General features: G+C 38.4%; 1 protein-coding gene across 1 annotated transcript; it reads left to right on the plus strand.

The window, feature by feature from the left end:
- Positions 1-342: 342 nt before the first annotated feature.
- LOC148566692 (stilbene synthase 3-like) lies at positions 343-2324 on the plus strand. The gene is made up of 2 exons (XM_088484914.1): positions 343-607; positions 1172-2324. Exons 1-2 carry the CDS (start codon positions 430-432, stop codon positions 2161-2163), a joined length of 1170 nt encoding a protein of 389 aa, XP_088341040.1. The 5' UTR covers positions 343-429; the 3' UTR covers positions 2164-2324.
- The last annotated feature ends 17380 nt before the right edge of the window (positions 2325-19704 follow it).

The raw sequence follows: 19704 nt of genomic DNA on the forward strand, positions 1-19704 counted from the left end.
CAACCACAAAAAAATGAACCCATACATCAATTACTAAAGACGGAAAGATCTCTAAACAAATATGCCGCCAATCTGGTCCGCCATCCACACAATATCATGAATTAAATAACACTAAAACTACACAATATGTAAGTAACATGTTACATGCACAATTAATCAATCAAAGTCAAAGCAAAAGAATACTTCGTTTTTGAAGTTAACTAATTAAATAATAATCATTGTCACCATTACGACACTTTGAGTTAGCACGTTTTCAATTGAAAGTTCCAATTCACCCATTTAATTCCACATATGCCCCTACTCATGCATATAAATATTCCCCTTCTCCCTGCCTAAGTCTTCACCAAAATACAAAGCACATAGCTAAAGTTTGCTCTCCCAAACAACATAGCTAAGCTTTGTTGTCCCAAAGAACACAGCTAGGAAAAGATGGTCGCTGTTAGTGAGATCCGCAAGGCTCAAAGGGCAGAAGGCCCTGCAACGGTACTGGCAATTGGCACAGCAAATCCATCAAACTGTGTTGATCAGAGTACATATGCAAATTATTATTTTAGAGTCACCAACAGCGAACACATGACCGATCTTAAGAAGAAGTTTCAACGTATTTGTATGTATTTTTTATTTTTACTTTTGTTTTATTTAATATTTATCAAAGTAAAATTTATTATTTTATTATTATATTAATTAATACACAATATATAACATATCATACCAAACAGTAAAAAAAAAAATTTTAGTAAAGATAAAAAAGTGAAATTGTCATGCATATTAGTTTCATTAAAAATATCAATAAACTTGTACAACGTATTGGGTAAACTCTAATAATATTTTAAACTCTCATTTTATTATTTCACCATAAAGGATTTAGGGAGAAATGAGAATTATTAGCTATTCAAATACAAGGTAAACGTAAAGAAAAAATTTTGTCCATCGTCAAATATTTTCATAAATTTAAACACTGATAATTAAAACAATGAAAAATATAAACCAACTTATATCCTATAAAAATTGGGTTAGTTTAACAAAATTATATACAAATGAAAATTTACATATTTTACGGTCACCATTTAAATTTTCATAATTAGAAATAATAACTTGTTCAGTACATATATTTACCATTTTTGAAACTTCATCAAGGATATTGATAGATGTGAATTACATATTATTACAGGTGAGAGAACACAGATCAAGAACAGACATATGTATTTAACAGAAGAGATACTGAAGGAGAACCCCAATATGTGCGCATACAAGGCACCGTCGTTGGATGCAAGGGAAGACATGATGATCAGAGAGGTACCAAGAGTTGGAAAAGAGGCTGCAACCAAGGCCATCAAGGAATGGGGTCAGCCAATGTCTAAGATCACACATTTGATTTTCTGCACCACCAGCGGTGTTGCGTTGCCTGGCGTTGATTACGAACTCATCGTACTCTTAGGGCTCGACCCAAGCGTCAAGAGGTACATGATGTACCACCAAGGCTGCTTCGCTGGTGGCACTGTCCTTCGTTTGGCTAAGGATTTAGCTGAAAACAACAAGGATGCTCGTGTGCTTATTGTTTGTTCTGAAAATACTTCAGTCACTTTTCGTGGTCCTAGTGAGACAGACATGGATAGTCTTGTAGGGCAAGCATTGTTTGCCGATGGAGCTGCTGCAATTATCATTGGTTCTGATCCTGTTCCAGAGGTTGAGAATCCTCTCTTTGAGATTGTTTCAACTGATCAACAACTTGTCCCTGGCAGCCATGGAGCCATCGGTGGTCTCCTTCGTGAAGTTGGACTTACATTCTATCTTAACAAGAGTGTTCCGGATATTATTTCACAAAATATCAATGATGCACTCAGTAAAGCTTTTGATCCACTGGGTATATCTGATTATAACTCAATATTTTGGATTGCACATCCTGGTGGACGTGCAATTTTGGACCAGGTTGAAGAGAAGGTGAACTTGAAGCCAGAGAAGATGAAAGCCACTAGAGATGTGCTTAGCAATTATGGTAACATGTCAAGTGCGTGTGTGTTCTTCATTATGGATTTGATGAGAAAGAAGTCACTTGAAGCTGGACTTAAAACCACCGGAGAAGGACTTGATTGGGGTGTGCTTTTTGGTTTTGGTCCTGGTCTCACTATTGAAACCGTTGTTCTCCGCAGCATGTCCATATAATGCGCTTAATTATATATCTCTGCATATATGCAATTATGTTATTTTTTAATAATTTTTTTTACTCTAAAATAAGGTTCTAAATGGCTCATATTCTTAGATGAGTGAAAAATTAGACAAAGGTGTCTAAAGTTAATTCGTTATGCGAAGATTCAGTATCAAAATTTGTAATTGTTATTAAAAAATATATCAAATTCTTTTCAATTGATGAGCAGCATGACACATACCAATATTTGGGTTGTAATTTTATCTAAAAACAACTATAAACACCTTTGTATGAGGTTCCATTAAGATAAAGTTTAAAGTATTAGGTATGATAGTACAAGGCTTGATGTTGTATTATGTTTGTAAGTTTTTATATTATCGTGTGTTTGATGCCTCTCATATAATTATCTAATAATGTTACTTTTATTGTCTAATTTTTAATATGTTGTCACTTGTCATACAAGATTGAATATAACAAAATTAATTTTATTGAAAAAGAATACTCATGTTATCTTGTATACTCATGTTATCTTTTATTGATATATAGTTGATTTTGATTTGTTAGATTAATTTGTTCGTGTTTTATTTTTTATTTAGAGAATTTTGATTCTAATTTAAATATACTGATTTTTAGGGATTTTTGTATTCTAAATATATGAGAAAAAAAAAACGTGAGACGTTAATTTCTAAAAAAACACGTTGCTAGTTTGTGTGGTAATATAAAAGAAATGGTGAAATGTGTTTTATGGGTAAATATTCACTTTTTTTCGTAAGATATAGTGTACCTTAACCATCTTTAAACTTCAGAAAAGTCTCCACTCATCAAGAAAAATAGACAGTAATAATAAATATATATTTTATACTATTAGTATTATTATTTCATTACAAGAAAATCACTCATTCAACAACACTTTTTTAAGCTACATTTAAAAAGAGTAGCCTATTCATAGAACTAGAATAAGACCCGCACGATGCGCGGGACGGTAAATTAATGATAGTATATAATAAATATTAGAAATTGCTATGTTTTATAGAATTAAATTAAATATGTGTAAACTAAAGTTAAATTTGAAAGGTGTTTTATTTAAAATAATTTGTAGTACAAAAGATTTGGATGTTAGAATTGTACAAATTAATATTTTTATTTGGTGGTTTGATTTTTGCATTTGCTTTTGTTGATGGACTTAGTCTTCTTATGTAGTGCTCGTCCTCTTTTTTTATTGGTTGTTGTTAGAGTTGTTACTTTCTTCTTTCTGTCGTAGATTCTTGTGAAGGCATATTCATTATAAATTGTTGAATTGTATGCACTTTCTATTGTGTTATTTGTTCCATCTTTGCATGTATGTTCTTCTTCCGAAGATGTGTCTTGAATTTGTATGATTTTCTTTCTCCTTAATATCTTGATGGGTATGTGATCTTCATCTAATATAATCATTTCTAAGCTAAGAGGTTCCTCTCTTCATTTGTGGTTGTTAATGTTTTTTACAGACGAATCACGCAAATTTTGATAAACCAATTGTCTATTTGTTTGGTAATATTGTCCAAGGAATGATACTTCATTAAGTAAGTTTGAGATGTTATGTAGTTTGGAAATAAATTTGTTGTGCTAAATTTGATGTTATTTGAATGTATAGTGATAACTGATAAGAGACTTATATAAGTAGGTCAAATAATATGAAATTTGAATATTTGTAACGTAAAATTTATTATGATTAATAATATTATTATGACATTTATAATATAGATGTTTATTATATTTAATGAGTTATTTATAGAAATTAATTATCGGGGGTTATAAACTTAGGGAGCCACTCAGATAAAGACGCTAAAAACGTCTTTTTATAAAGATGTTTTTTAATAATTAAAATTTAACATATATAATCGATTAAATCGTGTTATTTTTGTCAAAATTAGGCTAGAAAAATTGATCTGACCGAAAAATAGTGAATCAAATATTGAACTGGTCTAAATTAATATTATTTTTTATAGAAAATGACTACAATACCCTATTATAAAAAATAACTAAAATACTTCTATTATACATATTAATTTTGAGAATCCTACATATTAGTCCTTTATTTTTCTATCGTAGGGTTAGGATTTACAATTTTTAAAATTAATATATATATAAAATAAGAGTATTTTAATCATTCTCTATAATAAGGATATTGTAGTCATTTTTTATAAAAAAACATAATATTAATTTAGATCAGTTCAAGATTTGATTCACCATTTTTTTGGTTAAATCAATTTGTTTAGCCTAATTTTGAAAAAAATAATATAATTCAATCGATTATATATGTTAAATTTTAATTACTGAAAAACATCTTTAAAAAAAGACGTTTTAAGCGTTTTTATCTGAGTGGCTCCGATAAAGTTATTGTATAGATTGTTACATTTAATGAGTTATTTTTTTTGTATAGTTTATTTTTTTTTTGCTGATTTGGAAATAATAAGTGATTTGGCAAAAATTGAGTTGTTGATTCTAAAATTTTGCCAAGTAAGCGATGTTGCTGACATGGCATTAGTAGGAGGAGAAACATGTCTTAAAAGTAATGTGGGTAAACTTATGTATCTACTTTTATATATTAAGAATAGATAGGCTACGCTTTATTCTCTGTGGTCTTTTTTTAGAAGAATAGAAAACACAGTTATCACATCTCTTAAAGAGTGTCTCCTTAAATATTAAAAAGATCACTTATAAAGCGTAGCCTTAATTTAATGTCTATGAATATACTTTTTTTTTACCAAAAAAGACGCTTTTCAAGAGTAGTCTAATTGTTATGTTTTAGGTACGCTTCATAAACGTTTCATAATATAAGCGCGCTATAATAACAATGGATTTTATTTTCTTTTCACACCCATGCCCTTCTCCTTCGCAGAAAGCTAAGAGAGTGTTCTTTTGCCGTTTTCTTTCGTTTTCACCTTCATCTCATCATCTCTTCTTCACCGTCACTGCTCATCACCGCGCTCACCAGGTAAGCATTCTCTATCTCATTCTCCATTCTCTCTTCTCGCTCATTCTCTAACTCCCCCTCCCTGTTCAGTGTCGAAAAAAGTGTGTGCACGCTCTGCTCTCTCGCGACCCCTCCTATTTTAACGAGTAAGCACGTAAACCACCTTTTGAAGGTTGATCCGTTGCTCCGATGAATCTATTGAAGAGTCAAGGTTTTCGATGAGGCAAAGCATCAATCCCTAACGAGCGAGGTAAGCGCCTGATGATGATGATGGTGAACAACAATGGCTAGTGAAGACAGAGAAAGTATGTATCAATTTTCAGTTGGTTCTGTGAAATTTGGGGGGTTTTGGGTTTTGATTTTAGGATTTTTAATTGAGAATTTTTGCTTCTGAATCTATATTGTTTCTTATTTTTAGGATTATAAGTTCTGTTTTGGGTTCTGATTTGCCAAAAATAAATTAAGTCAGGGGATCCATGTATTGGTCCGTCAATTGCATTGGGAATATTAGTGCAAAATTGATATATCTGTCTCCATTCATATATAAAATTATAATAATTATTGATAGATAAGTAGATTAAAATTTATATTATTTTAATCTTATAAGAAATGAATAAAGTATATTTTTGTTTCACTTGATTTTTGGTAACTTCGACAGGGTGTCAAATCAAGCTTGTATCAAGATTTCAATTCGAGAAATAAATACGACTCTTCTAAAAAAAAGTGGGCTCGACGCAGGAATTATTAAGCGTTTGTCTCAAAACAAACTACGTCGAAATACTGGTAGCAAATTGTAGCAAATAAAAGGAAGTACAAAAAAATGTAAGCTTTAAATAAATGAAAGAGTAAAATTAAAATTGAAAGAAAGTAAAATAACAATAAAATATTGAAAGCAAAGAAATAAAAAGAAATAAATTAAAATGAAAAAGAAAGAAAACAAAGGAAAATAAAATAAAAATGAACTTCTGGCACTCACATGCACTTGCACTCCATGATCTTCCGTTGCGTCACTGGGATTGAAAATTTTTGCAGAGTTTGGTGTTGTAACACCCTACCATACAAAGTCTTATGCTTAAGTCATAATTCAGAGATGGCAATGTATTACGACCTCTAAAACAAAAATCTAGTACGAATAGTAGTATGAATGATTGATTATAACTAGGAGCCTTTGCAAAAAAAGGGGTAAACAAAAACCGTAACTCGAACGCGCAACACTCTGATCGATAACGTAACGAGCAAAGAAAAGCTAACGCAAGATCATATATATAAGGAGTGTCAAAAACGGGAATATCAAGACTCAAAATCCGGCTGCGAAGATAACCGGTCCGAGCATAATAATATATACATATAATAAAATAAGGAAACCCCAAAGAAAACCCAAAGGGACACAAATACATAAAACCTATTCTCCAAAATCCCCTCTAGAAGGAGTCATCACAGTTTGTATTATTTAATGGAGATAAAAGTATCTAAACAAGATATATAAACCAAAACAGAGTCCCGAGAACAAAGGATCTTCGCTAGTCCAGAAGTCTCCAGCATGCCTCAACGAGAAGCCTCGCGTCCTGCATCTGAAAACCACAAAATCCGCATGGGTGAGAACCAGAGGTCCCCAGTACGGTAACAGCTTCCACATATATAATACATAATAATAGAGGAAAGCCGAAGGCAATCCTAGAACTTCCTCCAGGTAATATCAAAGCTTATAAACAAGCTAAACCGTAAGTGGCAACTGACTAAAGATCCTTCAGTCTAACTAATACTTCCCTTTCCAATTCCTTCAGACCTCCCAACCACCAGCAGGAGTATAATATAGCAAACACAATTATATCAGACAAGAGATTTACAAATAGGAACAGATAAGGCATTTAGGCAATTAGCAAGTAATATGCAGTCAATAGGCAATCTCAAACAATTCATGTAGTATGCTTATGATGCATGCCTGTCCCTAGTGGCTGATGATATCATCTGTCGGTTATAGAGCCAACCCGACAAGTCCTGGTAGCTAACCATTGGACTGTCCCTCTGTCGTGCATCCCCAACTCGAGTTATACTCATCATAAACTTGATCATAATCATGATCCATATCCATCACTCTCACTGGTGAATATTTATCCATCACCATCACTGGTGAATATTTATCCATCACCATCACTGGTGAATATTTATGGGGGCGAGCTCATCCGGGCCTTTCACAGTGCCCGGCCACACTTACGACATTGGGTTAACAGAGCTTCGAGTCTCAACCTGGAGCACATGGTGGCTAGCCATTGCTACTACCCAGGGAAACCGTCATCTCCAATGGTGGAAGTGCAAACATTCACAATTCAATCAACAGCATATATGCATTTATACTTGGCCATAAACATGGCTCCGCCGTAACACGGCAATAATCTAGCCATCCGGCTCACGGTTAAATCCATAACCAGCCAATTCATTAACAATTATGGCCTTTCGGCCCATGGCATAACAAGCACTTCCACCGCCATTCTCCGCATCTCACATTTTCATCTTTGATCCTCAATGATCATTCATTTTTCCCCTTGCTTCACTCGCAAGTTACCACATTCACTAGCCCTTTTTCCTCATGCTAGGCATATCACAATGATTTAAGATATAAGTGGTGAGATCGGAGGCTTAGAAGTATGAAATTTGGCTTTTAAAACTCAAAAATCAACTTTGGGATGAAAACAGGGCCACGCGTACGCGCACTCCACGCGTACGCGCACTCCACGCGCACGCGTGGATGGCCTTAAAACTCATCGACGCGCAAGCGTCATACGCGCGAACGCGTGGGTTGAAAATTAGCCAAACGGCGCGTACGCGTCAGCCACACGTACGCGTGGGTACTCTTGCGCCCCAGGCACAAAACTGGCACAACTTTGGCACAACTCTCGGGAAAATGGCTGGGCATTGGGTGCAGCACATTCGGCGCGCCCGCGCATATCACGCGCATGTGTGGATGGCGCTTCCTGGAAGAACGGCGCGTACGCGCCAAGTGCGCCTACGCGCAGGGGGTCATTCTGCTAAAAATTTTCTAAGTTAAAAACTGCAGAATTCACAGACTCAACCTCCAATCTTCCGACGGTCATAACTCTCTCATTTTAAATCATTTTTCACCCGTTCTTCGAACGGCATGGACATCCCGGATCCAATTTCATTTTTAAACAGATTTGGCACAAATCAGAGATCCGTAGTCCAAGTTATGTCCCATCAAAGTATGCCCAAAAACCATGTTTTCATTCAAAACCACAAAGTGCCATTTTCAAAACAAGCCACTTTCAACTCTTTTCAAAATCAATCAAAACATGCCAATTTCAACCATTCTCTTTGAAATCATTCAAAATATACCAAAATCAACAACAAGCCATCCTCAACTCACACATTGACATTTTACCAAAATTTCCAAAACCACATCCAACCATTTTAACACTTCTCTATCAAATGGCTAAAGGACAAACACAATATCATGTCATACATCCTTTCTCATCCCAATTTCCAAAAATACCATTTCCAATCAGCAATCACTATACATAATCAACATCATACTCACCATCAACATGGTACCACCCACCAAATCAACCTTAATCATCCATCAAGCATATATCACAACATGCATTTCTTATATATCACACAATCAAGGCATCAATATTCATAATCACATATATGAAAACATCATATATCTCAACCATTCAACAACACCAACAATTCAATGCCTATCTTAGGGCCTCTAGCCTAAGTATTTCCTACCACATTACATATTAGATACGGGAAACCGAAACCATACCTTAGCCGATTTCCCAAGCTCAACCGGAGCACTTCCAAACCACTTTTTCTCAAGGTCTCAAGGTCTCAACACCTCCAAGAACAGATTTTGTCACACAAAACCCTCTTCTAAGCTTTCCAAAATCACCAATCAAGCTCCAATATTCACATATACACAACCTAAGCCACAATCATCATACCCATACACAACATCTCAATGCCCAAATCTCATAGAACAACAAATTACACTAAGGTTGAGAATCTTACCACACCCAAGGTCCAAAAAGACAAGATTAACCTTCTTCTTCAAGAGAGTTGGGTCCTATAACATCAAAGAACCCAAAATCTCAACATTTTTGCTCATGAAACTCGAAATCAAGGGCTGGAATTTCGAATAGTAAAACGTGGCTTACCTCAAGATTAATTGTATGGGTTTTGTAGAGCTCTCCGCGGTGAACGCGTGGCCGCAAACGGAGCGGCAATCGGAGCTCTAGATCAAAAGTTATGGTGGTTTGAAGATCAACCAAGGGAGAGAACTTGAGAGAGTGTTCTTCCCCCCTCCATACCAATTTCAGCATGTTTGAGTGTGTTGTGAGGAGAGAGAGTGCTGAAAACTAGGGTTTTGGTTTAGTTTAGTTGGGCCAAGGGCCCACTTTGGGTCCGGTTGGACCGGTTTGGCCTGTTCGGTCCAATCTTGGTCCGATTTCTATAAAATTGGTACCGAAATTCTCGTCTCAATCTCCTCTATCACATTTAGCCATAAAAATAACATTTTTGGCTTTCTAGAATAAATTCTCATTTATGGGTTAATTAGCTGTTAATTAACCGGGTCTTACATTCTACTCACCTAATTGGGAATTTTGCCCACAAAATTCAAATGCAATTACCTGAGAATAAGTGCGGATAATCCGTTCGCATCTCCGACTCAAGTTCCCAAGTATGTTCCTCAACACCGCCTCGACTCCAAGCCACTTTGACTAATGAAACCTCCTTTCCACGCAACCGTTTGATACTAGTATCATCAATTCTGACTGGAGCCACTGGAAGCGTCAAATCTTCCCTTAACTGAACCGATTCGGGTTCTAACACATGGCTAGCATCAGGGGTGTACTTCCGAAGCTGCGACACGTGAAACACGTCGTGCAGGTTCGAAAGATGAGGTGGTAGAGCCATCCGATATGCCACCGGTCCAATCCTCTCCAGGATCTGAAATGGACCAATGTATCGAGGATTCAACTTCTTCGCTTTAATCGCTCTACCTATTCCTGTGGTCGGAGTAACCTTAAGGAAAACATGATCTCCTTCCTCAAATTCCAAGGGCTTCCGCCTCTGATCGGCGTAACTCTTTTGGCGACTCTGCGTCGTAAGCATCCTATCTCGGATTTTCTTCACTTGTTCAGTGGTCTTAGCTATCATCTCCAGCCCCAACAAGCCTTTCTCTCCAGCTTCATACCAACATAGCGGAGATTGACATTTCCTCCCATACAATGCCTCATACGGAGCCATTCCGATGCTCGCATGGTAACTATTATTGTATGCAAACTCCACTAACGGCATATACCGATCCCAACTCACCGGTTGGTCCAAAACACAAGCTCTCAACATATCCTCTAGTGTTTGGATCGTCCTCTCGGATTGACCATCTGTTTAAGGATGGTAAGCTGTACTCAAGCTTAATCGGGTTCCAAAAGCTTTTTGAAATGCACCCCAGAACCTCGAAGTGAAACGAGGATCTCTATCAGAGATTATAGTAGCAGGTACACCATGAAGTCTCACAATCTCCTTTATGTATAACCGTGCTAGCTCCTCAAGGGTGTAAGTCATCCGAATGGGCAAAAAGTGAGCTGACTTCGTCAGTCGGTCCACAATCACCCAGATAGCATCAAAACCAGTTCTAGTCCTTGGCAATCCTGACACAAAGTCCATTGCAATACTTTCCCACTTCCATTGCGGAATCTCTAAAGGTTGCAACATCCCGGAAGGTCTTTGATGTTCAATCTTTACCTTTTGACAAGTTAAGCACTTTGAAACATATTCCGCCACATCATTCTTCATACCCGGCCACCAAAACATCGCCTTTAAATCATGGTACATCTTAGTACTTCCCGAGTGAATAGAGAATCCGCTTTTGTGTGCCTCCTTTAAGATATCTTGCCTCAAAGTGCCAATATCCGGCACAATGATCCTACCCTTGAATCTCCATAACCCATCTTTTTCTTCCGACACTCTCCACTGTTTTCCTTGCTCGATAGCTGGTAACACCTTCCATAACGCTTCATCATTTTCATGAGCCTTTAGGAGTTCGGACTTAAAGTCACTCGAGATTTCTAATCGGCTCAAACACAAGGTTCCAGATACTTCTCGAGCACCAATTTTTAGACTCTCGAATCCGTTGAGCAACTTCTCCTCTTGAAGCATCATCCAAGCCGCATATAACGACTTCCGACTTAACGCATCCGCCACTATATTCGCCTTTCCAGGATGGTAATTTAGCTCAAAGTCGTAGTCCTTCAACAATTCCATCCACCTCCTTTGCCTCATATTAAGCTCTTTCTGATCAAAGAGATATTTCAAGCTCTTGTGATCAGAGAAGACTTGGAACTTAACCCCATAGAGATAATGCCTCCACACCTTCAAGGCAAACACGACCGCAGCGAGTTCCAGATCGTGCGTAGGGTAACTAACTTCATGAGGTCTTAACTGTCGTGAGGCATACGCCACCACATTATGATGCTGCATCAGCACGCACCCTAGACCCTTTAACGATGCATCACAGTACACCTCAAAAGGCTCGTTCGGCTCAGGTAACACTAACACAGGTGCAGTGGTCAACTTTTTCTTCAATGTCTGAAAGTTCTCCTCGCACTCAGGAGTCCAAACAAACGGAGTGTCTTTGCGGGTTAACTTTGTCAACGGCAAGGCTAATTGCGAAAAGCCTTTGATAAACCTTCAGTAATAGCCAGCTAAACCCAGAAAACTCCTTATCTCAGTTACTGTGGTTGGTTGCCTCCAATCCATCACAGCTTCCACCTTAGTTGGATCTACGGCTATTCCCTGCTTACTCACCACGTGACCCAAAAACTTCACCTCACTCTTCCAAAACTCACACTTAGACAGTTTCGCATAGAGTTTCTTCTCCTTTAAAATCTGCAACACGGTCCGCAAGTGTTCCACATGCTCTTCTTCAGTCTTGGAGTAAATCAGTATGTCGTCAATGAAGACAACAACGAATTTATCCAGAAACGGACGGAATACTCTATTCATGTAATCCATAAACACTGCAAGAGCGTTCGTCAACCCAAAAGACATCACAGTATACTCGTAATGACCATAACGAGTCCTGAAAGCGGTCTTAGGGATATCCTCACCCCTCACCCTTATCTGGTGATAACCGGATCGCAAATCGATCTTAGAGAAAACCCCAGCTCCTTGTAACTGATCCATGAGATCATCAATCCTCGGCAATGGGTACTTATTCTTTATGGTGACCTTGTTCAGCTGCCTGTAATCCACACAGAGCCGCATACTTCCATCTTTCTTCTTTACCAGTAACACTGGAGCACCCCACGGGGAAACACTTAGTCGGATAAAGTTCTTACCCAACAATTCCTCTAACTGAGACTTTAGCTCGGCCATCTCTAACGGTGACATCCTATAAGGAGCACTTGAGATTGGTCCCGCCCCAGGCACCAACTCAATAGCAAACTCGACCTCTCGGTTAGGTGGAAATTCCTCAATATCATCGGGAAACACTTCCGGAAACTCACACACTACCGGAATCTGATCCAACTTTTGATCATCACCCGAAACACCAGCGGTTAACAACAGGATACCCTGACATTCGATTCCAGAACAGTTCACCATCATCGAATTCAAGTAATAATTATTCACCACGACCGGCCCTTCTGTATCCTCCGGCATAAAGTACACCGACTTTGTAGAACAATCAAGCAGGACATGGTTCTCAGATAACCATTCCAATCCCAAGATAAGATCAAGATCGATCATCGGTAAGCAGATTAAATTATGGACAAAATCACGCTGCTTGAACCTAAACGAAACTTTCGGGCATCCTAGCCTAGTTACCATGGCCTCATGGGTAGCATTATACACTTTTAAGTCATAACCTAAGGTTACGATCTTCAATCCTAACTCATGGGCTTTCTCAAATGCAATAAATGAATGCGATGCTCCCGAATCAAATAAAGCATTTAAAGTTTGACCAGCCATTTCACAGTTACATCGAATGAGTGTCTCGGATCCCTCTGCACCCACAGCTGAGGTGGTGAACACCCGACCAGTCTGTTGTGCTTTCCCAGCACCTTGCTTTTGCTTCTCCGGACAACTTGTGGCTTTATGCCCCGCTTTTCCACAATTGTAGCACAAACCCCATCCGGCCTTGCATGGTACTCCCGGATGGTGACTTCCACACCTAGTACAAGCTTGATCATTCTGAGGCTGCTTCCCAAACCTTTTCCCTTGGGAGTAGTTGTTGTTGGGCCTCCTAAAAGAACCTCCCCTCTTGAAAGACGGACCTCTAGGTGCAAAGCTCTTCCCTCGGTTCTGTGGAAATGATCCTTTGTGACTTCCTTTCTCAGCGGCTGCCCTCTTCACACACTCTTCAGCAACCCTACACTTGTTCACCAATTCGGAGAAAGTCCTAATCTCCATTGGCCCCACCGAACCGAAAATATCACTCCGGAGTCCTCCTTCGTACTTAACACACTTCCACTCCTCATATTCCACCGGAGTCCCTTGACACATACGAGAGAATCTGAACAGCTCCTCAAACTTGTCAGTATACTCAGATACGGACATAGTACCCTGCTTCAGCTGCAACAATTCAAGCTCCTTGGCCGTCCTAGCAGAAGTCGGAAAGTACTTCTTATAGAACTCCTCTTGGAAGACATCTCAGGTGATATAATCATCACCCTGCTGCAGGAGGCATCGGATTCCTTGCCACCAATGCGATGCTTCCCCAGTGAGCAAATAGGTAGCGAACTCTACATGCTGCCCTTCAGGTACCACCTGCGCTTGCAGTGCTCGTTCCATGGCCTGAAACCATGTATCGGCTTCAGTCGGGCTAGTAGTTCCCTTGAAATTTGGTGGATTAACCTTCAAAAAGTTTGCCAGTGTCATCGGGCCCTGAACTCCACCTCCATCATTACCATGGTTGTTCATCTGTTGACCAAGAGCCTCAGCAGTGGCTTGCATAGCAGCAGCCATGTTCTCCAACGCAGTCATAAAGTTCACCGGGTCATTAGGGTTAGTCTCCGGTGCACGAGCATTCGTATGTCCTCTCCCACGGCCTCTACCGCGTCCACGAGGCGCCATCTGGTTCCTATACACACCAAACAATCGATATTAAGTTGATCAGTCTCAATATCGGAAGTTTAGTGCTTCAAAGTCCCAAATGCATGCTCATGAACGTTTATGCCAACCATATCAAGTAGATATACTAACAGCACATAACACACATACAGAGAATGCACAGAAGCATAGTCAGTCCATTCCTCAGGCTCTACAGGAACGAACTGCTCTGATACCATAATGTAACACCCTACCATACAAAGTCTTATGCTTAAGTCATAATTCAGAGATGGCAAGGTATTACGACCTCTAAAACAAAAATCTAGTACGAATAGTAGTATGAATGATTGATTATAACTAGGAGCCTTTGCAAAAAAAGGGGTAAACAAAAACCGTAACTCGAACGCGCAACACTCTGATCGATAACGTAACGAGCAAAGAAAAGCTAACGCAAGATCATATATATAAGGAGTGTCAAAAACGGGAATATCAAGACTCAAAATCCGGCTGCGAAGATAACCGGTCCGAGCATAATAATATATACATATAATAAAATAAGGAAACCCCAAAGAAAACCCAAAGGGACACAAATACATAAAACCTATTCTCCAAAATCCCCTCTAGAAGGAGTCATCACAGTTTGTATTATTTAATGGAGATAAAAGTATCTAAACAAGATATATAAACCAAAACAGAGTCCCGAGAACAAAGGATCTTCGCTAGTCCAGAAGTCTCCAGCATGCCTCAACGAGAAGCCTCGCGTCCTGCATCTGAAAACCACAAAATCCGCATGGGTGAGAACCAGAGGTCCCCAGTACGGTAACAGCTTCCACATATATAATACATAATAATAGAGGAAAGCCGAAGGCAATCCTAGAACTTCCTCCAGGTAATATCAAAGCTTATAAACAAGCTAAACCGTAAGTGGCAACTGACTAAAGATCCTTCAGTCTAACTAATACTTCCCTTTCCAATTCCTTCAGACCTCCCAACCACCAGCAGGAGTATAATATAGCAAACACAATTATATCAGACAAGAGATTTACAAATAGGAACAAATAAGGCATTTAGGCAATTAGCAAGTAATATGCAGTCAATAGGCAATCTCAAACAATTCATGTAGTATGCTTATGATGCATGCCTGTCCCTAGTGGCTGATGATATCATCTGTCGGTTATAGAGCCAACCCGACAAGTCCTGGTAGCTAACCATTGGACTGTCCCTCTGTCGTGCATCCCCAACTCGAGTTATACTCATCATAAACTTGATCATAATCATGATCCATATCCATCACTCTCACTGGTGAATATTTATCCATCACCATCACTGGTGAATATTTATCCATCACCATCACTGGTGAATATTTATGGGGGCGAGCTCATCCGGGCCTTTCACAGTGCCCGGCCACACTTACGACATTGGGTTAACAGAGCTTCGAGTCTCAACCTGGAGCACATGGTGGCTAGTCATTGCTACTACCCAGGGAAACCGTCATCTCCAATGGTGGAAGTGCAAACATTCACAATTCAATCAACAGCATATATGCATTTATACTTGGCCATAAACATGGCTCCGCCGTAACACGGCAATAATCTAGCCATCCGGCTCACGGTTAAATCCATAACCAGCCAATTCATTAACAATTATGGCCTTTCGGCCCATGGCATAACAAGCACTTCCACCGCCATTCTCCGCATCTCACATTTTCATCTTTGATCCTCAATGATCATTCATTTTTCCCCTTGCTTCACTCGCAAGTTACCACATTCACTAGCCCTTTTTCCTCATGCTAGGCATATCACAATGATTTAAGATATAAGTGGTGAGATCGGAGGCTTAGAAGTATGAAATTTGGCTTTTAAAACTCAAAAATCAACTTTGGGATGAAAACAGGGCCACGCGTACGCGCACTCCACGCGTACGCGCACTCCACGCGCACGCGTGGATGGCCTTAAAACTCATCGACGCGCAAGCGTCATACGCGCGAACGCGTGGGTTGAAAATTAGCCAAACGGCGCGTACGCGTCAGCCACACGTACGCGTGGGTACTCTTGCGCCCCAGGCACAAAACTGGCACAACTTTGGCACAACTCTCGGGAAAATGGCTGGGCATTGGGTGCAGCACATTCGGCGCGCCCGCGCATATCACGCGCATGCGTGGATGGCGCTTCCTGGAAGAACGGCACGTACGCGCCAAGTGCGCCTACGCGCAGGGGGTCATTCTGCTAAAAATTTTCTAAGTTAAAAACTGCAGAATTCACAGACTCAACCTCCAATCTTCCGACGGTCATAACTCTCTCATTTTAAATCATTTTTCACCCGTTCTTTGAACGGCATGGACATCCCGGATCCAATTTCATTTTTAAACAGATTTGGCACAAATCAGAGATCCGTAGTCCAAGTTATGTCCCGTCAAAGTATGCCCAAAAACCATGTTTTCATTCAAAACCACAAAGTGCCATTTTCAAAACAAGCCACTTTCAACTCTTTTCAAAATCAATCAAAACATGCCAATTTCAACCATTCTCTTTGAAATCATTCAAAATATACCAAAATCAACAACAAGCCATCCTCAACTCACACATTGACATTTTACCAAAATTTCCAAAACCACATCCAACCATTTTAACACTTCTCTATCAAATGGCTAAAGGACAAACACAATATCATGTCATACATCCTTTCTCATCCCAATTTCCAAAAATACCATTTCCAATCAGCAATCACTATACATAATCAACATCATACTCACCATCAACATGGTACCACCCACCAAATCAACCTTAATCATCCATCAAGCATATATCACAACATGCATTTCTTATATATCACACAATCAAGGCATCAATATTCATAATCACATATATGAAAACATCATATATCTCAACCATTCAACAACACCAACAATTCAATGCCTATCTTAGGGCCTCTAGCCTAAGTATTTCCTACCACATTACATATTAGATACGGGAAACCGAAACCATACCTTAGCCGATTTCCCAAGCTCAACCGGAGCACTTCCAAACCACTTTTTCTCAAGGTCTCAAGGTCTCAACACCTCCAAGAACAGATTTTGTCACACAAAACCCTCTTCTAAGCTTTCCAAAATCACCAATCAAGCTCCAATATTCACATATACACAACCTAAGCCACAATCATCATACCCATACACAACATCTCAATGCCCAAATCTCATAGAACAACAAATTACACTAAGGTTGAGAATCTTACCACACCCAAGGTCCAAAGAGACAAGATTAACCTTCTTCTTCAAGAGAGTTGGGTCCTATAACATCAAAGAACCCAAAATCTCAACATTTTTGCTCATGAAACTCGAAATCAAGGGCTGGAATTTCGAACAGTAAAACGTGGCTTAGCTCAAGATTAATTGTATGGGTTTTGTAGAGCTCTCCGCGGTGAACGCGTGGCCGCAAACGGAGCGGCAATCGGAGCTCTAGATCAAAAGTTATGGTGGTTTGAAGATCAACCAAGGGAGAGAACTTGAGAGAGTGTTCTTCCCCCCTCCATACCAATTTCAGCATGTTTGAGTGTGTTGTGAGAAGAGAGAGTGCTGAAAACTAGGGTTTTGGTTTAGTTTAGTTGGGCCAAGGGCCCACTTTGGGTCCGGTTGGACTGGTTTGGCCTGTTCGGTCCAATCTTGGTCCGATTTCTATAAAATTGGTACCGAAATTCTCGTCTCAATCTCCTCTATCACATTTAGCCATAAAAATAACATTTTTGGCTTTCTAGAATAAATTCTCATTTATGGGTTAATTAGCTGTTAATTAACCGGGTCTTACAGGTGTGATGGTGAAGTATTTTTTATTGAAGTCCCTGAACTCTTGTGAACTTCTCCTATTTATAGACTATGAGAATAGACTTGACCATGAATAATTTTGCCCACGATCTCGCTTCCTCCTTTTTCTCAGGCCACGACCCTGCCTTGACTATAAAGAATCTTGACTCCCAAATTTTGACATTCCACGTATTCTCTTACCTTGGTCTTCAAGTAACTGCTTTTCGACTTTGACATTCTTTGCACTATCTTTCTTCGACTTCAGCTTGCTCGTCTCTGCTTCTGTAGTCGAAACAATTGGTAGTCAAAATGTCTTCTGGTAAAAAAAATCTATTTTTAGTACCAACAATTTTATAAATGAATAGAAAGAAAATACCATTTACATCGATACGAGAAGGAACTATCAATATTTCTTTAAGCAATAATTTCTCTGTTAGGATGGCAAAAAAATCTACTAAAATCAGTATCTGTAGATATTATTTGTGACAAGAAACTAATTGCGAACTCTCGAAATATCTACCGTTATGGGATATAGGTATCCACCCCACAAAGATCTACTCAATTTTTGTGAATAGAAAGTTATCTAATAATTCAATAAGGGTCTTGTAACACCCTAACTATCAAAATGTCACGCTTCCGGCTGCGCCACTCTGATAGTTCAGGTATTATGACGACTCTTATAATATTTAATACAAAAGTATGAGCCTGTTTAAAACTTAGACCGAATTTTTAATTAACATACATTCATACTCACAATATAAAGTACCATACTCACAGGAAATATATATATATATATATATATATCATATCAAAATCCTATCCCTCTTACAAAACTTGTAAAGTTAAAGACGAGGGAACATAAATACTAAAACAATACAGAAATATCGTTTAACAGAAAAGAAATAAGCTCTTTTAGTTATATTATATATATATATTATCACAATGTTTATAGGAAAAACCTCTAACAAAAAATCCTAATGATACCAAAATATTAATTAAGTAATTGCAACTAACATATAACCCAGAATAATGTATCTAAAGTAGGATTCTTTAATTATATCATCGTTCGATCCTTTGGCTGGCGACTGAAGAAGTTCTTGCATTGCTTTCTTGGGGAATAGAGAAATTCAATTGATAAAATCATTTTCAGACTGGGAACACAGTATACTTGAGTTTCCCTGTATCACACAAACTAAGATATTGATACACTTGTAACTAATAACTGCTACAACATCAGTTTAAACTCTATATATATAAGTGTAAACAAGTCATAGAATCAATTACATTTTGTGACTTTTTTATGAATCATCGGTGATTGGTTAACACTTATGATAGCAGAAATATTATCCTCCACTATAGCCCTATGTCAACACACTATAGCTAATGCTAATTACAGCTATTTACTAACGAGAATCATGCATGGACAACTTTAACTCTTGTCATTTTCTTTGGTATTCAAAAAACCGAATTATCAAAGTAGTAAGTACTTTCCAGACTTCCACTTTCAAGGAACACAAATCCAAAACTAAATCGTAAGATAAAAAATTGAAACTTGAAAACCTTAGTAGACATTTTTAAATCACAATTTTTAAATACGACATAACAAAAATTGATCTAAAGTCTGAAATAATTCTATTAGAAAAGGTGAACATTCAAAACCTTGATCTTTGACATCTATTGTTACGTTTTTTTTAAATTATGTGACAAAAATCTATTTTCTAAAAGCTGTAA

This window comes from Arachis ipaensis, chromosome B4, assembly GCF_059453495.1.
Source record: "Arachis ipaensis isolate K30076 ecotype BB chromosome B4, ASM5945349v1, whole genome shotgun sequence".
Lineage (NCBI taxonomy): Eukaryota > Viridiplantae > Streptophyta > Magnoliopsida > Fabales > Fabaceae > Arachis > Arachis ipaensis.

Bases quoted from the DNA above. Each gene is read 5' to 3' on its own strand.
- LOC148566692 (XM_088484914.1), top strand. From the start codon at position 430: ATGGTCGCTGTTAGTGAGATCCGCAAGGCTCAAAGGGCAGAAGGCCCT. The intron at 608-1,171 runs GTATGTATTTTT...ATATTATTACAG, and splicing joins GAAGAAGTTTCAACGTATTT to GTGAGAGAACACAGATCAAG.